The sequence below is a fragment of the Sander vitreus genome, chromosome 1, assembly GCF_031162955.1.
Source record: "Sander vitreus isolate 19-12246 chromosome 1, sanVit1, whole genome shotgun sequence".
In the NCBI taxonomy this organism is placed as follows: Eukaryota; Metazoa; Chordata; class Actinopteri; order Perciformes; family Percidae; genus Sander; species Sander vitreus.
The window spans coordinates 8,142,004-8,150,579 of record NC_135855.1 but is presented as its reverse complement, the minus strand read 5'-3'; the positions used below and the strand labels follow the sequence as shown (position 1 = coordinate 8,150,579).

At 44.2% G+C, this 8,576-nt stretch overlaps 1 protein-coding gene across 1 annotated transcript; it reads right to left on the bottom strand.

Moving 5' to 3' along the window:
- Positions 1-268: 268 nt before the first annotated feature.
- On the bottom strand, positions 269-4,236 carry tlnrd1 (talin rod domain containing 1). The gene has a single exon (XM_078259316.1). It carries the CDS (start codon positions 2,518-2,520, stop codon positions 1,456-1,458), a length of 1,065 nt encoding a protein of 354 aa, XP_078115442.1. The 5' UTR covers positions 2,521-4,236; the 3' UTR covers positions 269-1,455.
- Positions 4,237-8,576: the final 4,340 nt, after the last annotated feature.

The following is an 8,576-nucleotide window of genomic DNA, read 5'->3' as shown; positions in this document are numbered from 1 at the left end:
TCTGCTAGGTTTGTAACGTTAGATGCCTTTTCTTGGGGTTTTGTGATGACTATAGCCAAGCAAACATCACCTCAACATTTAGTCGATGGCTTTGGGAAAAACTGATCCACATTTTTCACAATTTTAGGGAGCCAACAACTAATCCATTAATCCAGAAAATAATCCACAGATTAATCGACAATGAAAATAACCGTTAGATAAAGCCCTAGAATAAAGCCTTTTAAAAACAAGCTGTCTTTGCGAGGCACATTAACCCAACAACAGCATATCAGAAACAACATTTTTAATAGTTGAAATAAATACTCCATTACATGCATGATCAAAACACTTTAAAATACTATGGGAAGTCTGGTAAATAGTGTAAAACCTATGGCACACACACACACAGCAGCTTTTTACCAATTTAGAATTCACACGTTGGAAAAAAAAAAAAAAAAGCATTGAGACACTCAGAACACTCTTTTTCCAATCTCACAAAGCACATGTAAGTCGAGTAGGTCAGCCAACCGTAGGTTCACACAGCGAGGCTACATCCATCATCAAGGCTATTGTTTTCACCGGAGCTGAAAACTGAGGTAAACGTTCCAGGTTTGAAGGCTGCTGTCTGCTGGTGAGAGCGGCTGAACCTGCAGCGGGGCCCGGGATGCTCAGGGGGTCCGTTTTGAAACAAAAGGTTTGAGCCACATCCAGCGCGACACAAAACCCTGCAGCGCGTTTAAACGCTCATCTGCATTTTAAAAACACACTTCAACCACATTAAAACAGACCCACAGACAGCCTTTTTCTGATGTCACTCTGATTAGGGCTGGGTATCGGTCAGAAATCGGCGATTCCGGTACCGATACCGTGACTAGGTTTCAAAATTGGCACCAATCACAAGCCAAATGCTGGTAAAAATATGCAAGAGGCTGGTAGATTGGCTTCACTCACCAGCCAAAAATAAACAATGGTAATGTATTAAGTGGCTGGTAAAAATTTAAACATTCGCTAGCCATTTGACTGGTGGACGGAGAATGGAGAATTTTGAACCCTGCCGGTCCCTGAATGAATACCAATTTTATAAAAATCCATTTTAACAAAAAATAAATTACAGAACAATTTTATTTATTTTTTTAGCTCCTACCACGTGAGCCTGTGTAACAACATACAAGTTTTTCCTGCGTGTCTCTACGACGTGTAATGTTTGACAGCCAATCTTTATTTGATATTGGTAGAAGCATGCTGCTTCCTGATTGGGTCACTGACACTGAGATTTACTCCTTAGGAATTGAAATTTGGTATTGAAGCATTTTCCGTTACTCAATACAAAAGGTGGCAAATCAGTCTGTGCCTAAAAAGTATTGAATTCGGTACCCAGCCCTAACTCTGACTCTAAACCTGATGAACAGGGAGAACCCAAGTGAGTCTCTTTGGTACGTCAGAATAGGACAGAGGGCACTGCGGCCCCTTCCTAAACTAATTCACAGAATGAGAGTTGACTGGCGGCAGAGTCCTGGGAGAAGAGCGTTCTCTGAGTGCCTGAGTGAGCAGAGTGCAGCCGTCCGACACGGCGCACGCCGAGTTTCGCAGACGCTCGCGGTAGTCTGCCATTTTGGAGCTGCTCTCGGGATGCTGTGCCACGTCCCGGAGGCCCTGAGTGAGGAGGACACAGGCAGACACCACACTCATGGCCCCTCCTAACACTGCAGTCTGTACCCCCTTCCCTTCGGCCGAGATGCTCGCCGCTCGGCCCAGGAACTGCGGCTCCGTGGCGAAGCCGACCAGCGCGCTGACGGCCTGGACCAGCGCAGCGCTGAACAGCACGCAGCGGTTCCGCGTCAGCTCGCTGGGCTGCGTCTTCACCTCCTTGACGCACGCCAGGAAGGCCGTGCCGCTAGTGCTCATGCTCTTCACGCTCAGCTTGAACTGCTCCTTGGCAAAGCGGTCCCGGGAGCGCTCACTGGCAAGCGACGAGATGTCCGTCAGGTTCTTGAGGCTGGTGGAGATGTTCTGCGAGAGCTCGAGGAGGAGCTGCGGGGTGAGGTCCGGCAGCGGCGTGACCCGCAGCACGCCGCAGCTCTGGTCCACCTCGTGCCGGCAGCGGGTCACCTTGTAGCGGTCCACCAGGCCCGGCAGGCAGGGCTGGGCGCCGGGTGTCTCCACGGCCGCCAGGTAGGCGGCGTGGGCCGAGCACTCGGTCAGAGACACCACCAGGTCGGCCATCTCCAGGAGACGGTCGCCCACCTCTGTGAAGCGGCCCATGTTGAGCTGGCTCTGGATGTCGTGGGTAAGGATGGACAGCTCCTTGGTCCGGGCGATGACCGTGTCGCGGCACTGGTCGAAGGTGTCCGCCACCGCCAAGCCCTCCGACGTCATGACGGGCCGCGTCTCGCTGCACAGCAGCAGCAGGTCAGCCACCAGCTGCATCTTGCCCTTACACGTGTCACAAATGGAGGAGAGACGCTTCCGCTGCTGCACACTGACACAGGGCGCGCTGCTTGATCCCTCGCTGGCCGATTTGCCCGAGCCACCACTAGCCATAATAAGGAGGGAGGGGATAGGGGGGTGAGGGTCAAACTGCTCTTCTGGAGGAGTTCGGTTATTTATAGTTTTCTGCTGCGGTACACTGCATTGTCCTGTTTAAGACATTTCCGAGATAAGCCTCACCTCCCTGCTGTTTTTTCTTTTTTTTTTTTTTTTTTTTACAAACTCTTAAAATAACAACTGGCCAAACAGTCTTCCTTAAATTCCTTCAGAGTATAAGTAACCCACTGTACATTGTATGCAGACACACAGGACATGTATTCTCAATGTAAACATGTTGAAAGAGCATAACTCAATAACTGCATCTACGTATGTTTGAATAACATCCCCATTATTAATTCATGTGTCGTATACACTATAATACAAGTCTAAACTATGATCTGGCATATTCCCAGTTACCTGCCACAGTTATTAGTAAAAAAAAAATTTAAAAAAATTAAAATTAAAAAACCCACGACGTCAGAGTGATCAGTGTAATAAGCTATATGCTCTTATCTTAACACATTAATTTAAAATGCCCTGAACAACATAATCCAAAAGTAAATATTGTCATTGTAGTCCCAGGTTTTTTCATGGAACAAAAGAATTCACAGGATGTTGAAAATGAAAAGAAAAAAGAAATCACACACAAACTGCAGTGCCACCAAGGTGCCTTCTAAAAAGGCAAAGTGCAGATTGAGAATAATATGTCAAAAAGCTCCTTAATCGTTTGAGACAAGAACACGTTCCCAATTGGAATTACATCTGCTGAACTGACTCTGTGCTAGGTTTTTAACGTTTGATGCCTTTTCTTGGGGTCTTTTGATGACTATAGCCAAGCAAATAGCACCTCAACATTTAGTCGATGGCTTCAATGTCTTTTTTTGTGTGACTACAATCAATAGGATATCATTTTGTGTCCACTCGCATCAGAGCAAGTAGCCTGAAACAGCACCGAGATCTTGTCCGACTTGTTCCCACTGAGTGTGACCGGCCTGGCGGACTCATGCTGGATACACACGGGGCACCTGGGCAGCTCTTCTGGACAGCGGGAAGACTTGTGTTTCCCTCCAGCACCATCATTCCATGAATTTTCCCAAGTAAACTCCACCACGAGGGCGACTTTCCAACAAGACAAACCCCCCTCAATCCACTTTCAATCTCTTCTTTTTCAAACAGAGCCCTGGGTTAGACGCTAGCAGTTGCTCCGGTCGCTTCGACTCCATATGCATCGTCCGTGTGTCCGCCCTCCACCTCCTCCGCGTCTTAACTCGGGACCAGAGATTGTGTACTCCCGCATATCTTCTGTGGGGACTCGTTTTTTATATCCATACCAGTCGGTGGTCTTTGAAGATTTAACTCACTTGTCTTCGGAGGTTCCACGGTCACGAAACTGTAAACGTAGCTGGAAGAAGTGGCCGTTATTCCCAGAGACTCAAAGTCGTGCTGCGCGCTCCCGCTACAGTACTATGAGGAAGCAGGGAGGGTGTGGTCGCGGCTGAGCGGCTGCTGAACTGAGCAAAGTTGTAGAAACAGAACAGCACAAGTAGCCTCTTCGCTTGAAATTAACTTCCTACCCTGTCTGTGAACTGGTTGTTGTCTCACGTTAACGACGTCGCGAGGGAATATTGTAGTTGCACGGTAGCCATCGAGCCCCAAAGAATTTTTGCGACTGCTTTTACTTTCAGGACTGGCTGTTAATCTGCCATGAGACCATGTTACGTCAAGCCGCTAGCCTAGCAGGCTAAAATAACACCGGAAGCTTGTGAATTCAAAATAAAAGCAGAGTTTTTTTCCCCAATGTATTAGCTTGCAGCCAGGGCCGGAGCTAGGTCCCTGAGGCCATGTCCTCGATATTCTTTCTGGAACTTTGGGGGTTTTAGGAACCTGAATCAGAGTTTAAATTATACTACACTTAAAACATTGTGGAGCATGTATGGAAATAAAGCGTAATAGAAGTTGCATACATTGGAAACAGTATTTTTAGTGCTCTGTCTTAGTATAAATGATGCATACAGTAGCACCTTGGCTTTAATATCAACACAAAGCACTGGTACAACAACTATCTTCTCTACTTGACCAAGATTTAAAGAGCTGCTATCACTAGTTGACTGATGTTAACATTACTGTAGCTAGCTAGCTAGCTAGCCTAGCAAAAGCATCAACGTTAACAGTTATTAACATGTGAAACTGTTAACATTATAACATGTGAAAGTGTATTGTAATTCAGTGCTGCAACAAATACTACATCATGCCTTTAAAAGCAACATACGAACAAATAATGAACATTCACTTAACTCCCAGTTTATTTATGGCGTTTTTCCATTACATGGTACCTGCTTGACTCGCCTCGACTCTACTTGCCTCGACTCGATTCGACACACTGTGCGTCCGTTTTCTATTGCAGATTTTAGTACCGCCTCAGCGTGGCTGGTCGTCTTATATGCCGGCTCGACGCACACACCAGCGCACAAGTATAAACATCAGGCCACTTGAGCTTGTTTTACAGTTTTGTGGAGGCTCCACGCAGAGCTTTCGCCGTAGCCTATGTAAAAGTGGCCTGATGTTTATACTTGTGCGCTGGCGTGTGCGTCAAGCCAGCATGTGTGTGTGTTCGTAGGCTACGGCGAAAGCTCTGCCTGGAGCCTCCACAGAACTGTAAAACAAGCGGCGCCGCAGTAAACTGCCGTGACCTAACGTGACACACACATAGAACGTGGAAGGTGTGTTGTTGTTGCCACAGCCAGAAGACACATTTAGTTTCAAATGAAGCTGGAGGCAGCAAAAAAAAACAACAGCTAGTTAAACTGTTTAAAAATAGCGGGTTTGTTCAGGACACCCGTCTGTCGCTTTCACCTCACCTTTTGGTATCGGCTCAGCTCGCTTGGAACCTCGACTGAGGTGGTACTAAAAAAATTACCTGTTAGCAGGTACCAGGTACTTTTTTTCGTAATGGAAAACCAAAAAAGGCGAGTAGAGTCGAGGCGAGTCGAGCAGGTACCATGTAATGGAAAAGCGCCATTAGTGACAGTACACAGCCAGAGCCACCTGAGCAGCAGATATGCTAAGATGCAGTAGCGTAAAGGTCAAGGCTGTAGCTAGAACACGGAATGGAGTTTAATGTATTTGGGCATTCCTCAGGTTGAATGGATTTGACTGACGGCGCTCTGAAAAGTAAACAGACAGTTGCACTGAATTAAAGACAGAAAAATGAGTGGGTCCCAAAAAGTGTGTGGGTCTCGTCCCACCCACATACAATGGTTCTGACGCGTTATAATGGATCCCACGCAACTTATAGCAAGTCCCGCCCTATACGAAGCAGCCCGATTGGTTGGGGTTAGGCATTGACCTTGAGTAGTTAAGGTTAGGATAGCCGACTGGTCAGGGCATAGGACCTGAACAAATCGGGTTCCATTACCTTGCGTAAGCATGGACACCTGGCCAATGGGTTGGCCAGGCGTTCGGCGGTTCGGACACCCATGTGTTATATCATTGTAAACCAGATCTCTTTGGGTTTCAGCGGGCGCCTGGGTCCCTCACCTTGTAGAGCGTGTGCCCCATGTTCAGAGGTTCAGTCCTCACCGCAGCGGCCGTGGGTTCAATTCTGACCTGCAGCGCTTTGCATGTCATGCTCCCTCTCTCTCCCCTTTCAAGTCTAAGCTGTTATATCAAATAAAGGCCTAAAATGAAGGAAAAAAAATGAAAAAATCTCTTTGGGTTTCAGACCATTGATCTGCAGAATGAAATGGAGCAGGCTGAAAAGCAGACTTTGTTCACTGCCCTCTCTGAAAGTGTTATTTACTGACCATCTTGTCTGTCTGATATAGAATTATAGATAATAAAGTAAATGTTTGAATCATTTTGTTCCAAAAAAATTGACATAATTTTCTTCCAAAACAAACAACAAACAATTTCCGACTAAGACTATGTTTTGGACAGCCGGAATGATAAAACCCAGATATGCTGCTTGGTAACAAACCCTCTTTTTTTCTTGGTAGGAGGTTGGGATGAACACACTGAGTGAATGTGAGTGTTGGGACTGTCGGTGATATTTGCAGCTGCACAGCCAGGGCACAGTGCCATTGGGTGGAGTCAGCCAGAGAGGAAACAGCTCTACACTTTCTGTCAGCTAGGCTGATCTCTGAGCTGCAAAATCCTCCCATTTTAGAAACTGGAAACGATCCAAACAGTTGTGTGTTTAATGGTCTAATTATTTCAGCTGGACTTGTAGGCCGATATATTGTTGGCTAGTTTCATTTATAATAAAACATCAGATTTTATAAACTACATGTGTTTTGTGTGCCGAAATCCTAATGTGTAAAGTAACTAGTAACTAAAGCTGTCAGATGAATGTAGTGGAGTAAAAAGTACAATATTTCTCTCTGAGATGTAGTAGAGTAGAAGTAGAAAGTGGCATGAAAAGAAAATACTCAATAAAGTACAAGTACCTCAAATAAGTACAATACTACTCAGCTCTCTGCAGTGTTATTCCAGACAGCTAGCTATCTGTCCAATCTGAGTTTTCTGTTGCAAGACTATTTTACATCGCCCAAGACGATTGTGATTGGTTTAAAGTAATGCCAATAAACCAGTGCACGTTTTTCTCCCATCCCGACTAGCCAGACCCTCCTCTGCTCTGCAGCATGTGGATGGTCTAGGCAAAGTGTAAAGCTCAGAATTTAGTGTTTATGAAACTTCTTTGACGCTTTTTTGATGCTTTGACACTTTGCTGATTTGTTAATGCTTCTCACCACTTTTTTTCAACACTTTAAACACTTTTTTAGGGCTTTTGGGTATTTAAATTTAAGAAATTTGGTGTTGTATATAGCTCACTACATTAGTTGTCGGAGCACAGATAAATGTCCCATAATGGAATTATAAATGTAAATAAACAGAAATATAACTTCTCTATTCTATGGAGAATTTCTGTTCAAATATACAGTCATACAACAGATGTTGATATTTCTGAGAGTGTACTTAAGGTTTGTTTTGCCCCATTTCCACTGCATGGTACGGTACGGCACGGCTCTACTGAACTCGACTCGCTCTTTTTTGGTGTTTCATTAGCAAAAGTTGTGGATAGTACAGGCAGTGGTGTAGTCTAATGTATTTTAGCGGGTATACTGTACTATATAAATATATGGACCAGAATGGACATAACAAAGTGGAGGGCCCTGTTGTCCTCATCCAGGGAAATTTTGTGCGTCAAAGACTTCATTTCCTGCATTCTGATACACTTTAATGCACCAATTTACTGTGAAAATACCTTTATTTAGCCTATGTGAAGGAAAACACAGATGACAATTCAAAATATATCAAAAATATAATGGAAAGTATGTTGTTACAAGTCATTGTGCATTTTTAAGTGAGTATATGGAAATCCTGGAGCTTTCTTAGGGGGTATAATGTGTATACCTGCGTGTCACGTAGACTACATCACGGAGCAAAGGGTTTTTCCTGACTCAGAATGGGCCTTTGGGTGGCGACTACGCACGGCAGTAAGCATGATCGGTCAACGTTCAGTAAAGACAAAAATGAGTCTATGTTACCTTATTTAACAGAAATTTATGCATTTTCCTGTTATTTCTGACAATTTGGTAAACAGAATATTTTGCTTAATTATGCTTAAGCAAATGAAACCCCAATTAACAAAACTTGTTAAAAAAATATTATTCATATTTAAATACTAACGCTAAAATCACAGGGAGAGTCCGGTACATCCCAACTCTGGAGATAAAATGAGATTGGTGCTCATATTCAAGTTCATGTTCTGCTTGTTCAACACTTGTTTGGTAAATTGCTATTTAACACATTCGGACAGGATTTAAATTGCTATTTTTATTCTCAATTCTTGTCATTTTGGTGTGGTGTTTGAAAAAACTAATTGAAAAAAAATGTAGTTCTTCATACTAACAATTCAATTGCAGATAATATCTAGACTGGACATGGTGGATATCTGAAACCGAAAGCCCAATACACATGAATAGCAAAGTGACATAATTTGTCCTAGGAAGAATGACATTGTAGATATTTGAAATCACAATTGTGGATAAGAAGAATGTCATTGTGGATAT

What these genes read in the sequence shown, in the direction of transcription:
- tlnrd1 (XM_078259316.1), bottom strand. Translation starts at nt 2,520, where the DNA reads ATGGCTAGTGGTGGCTCGGGCAAATCGGCCAGCGAGGGATCAAGCAGC.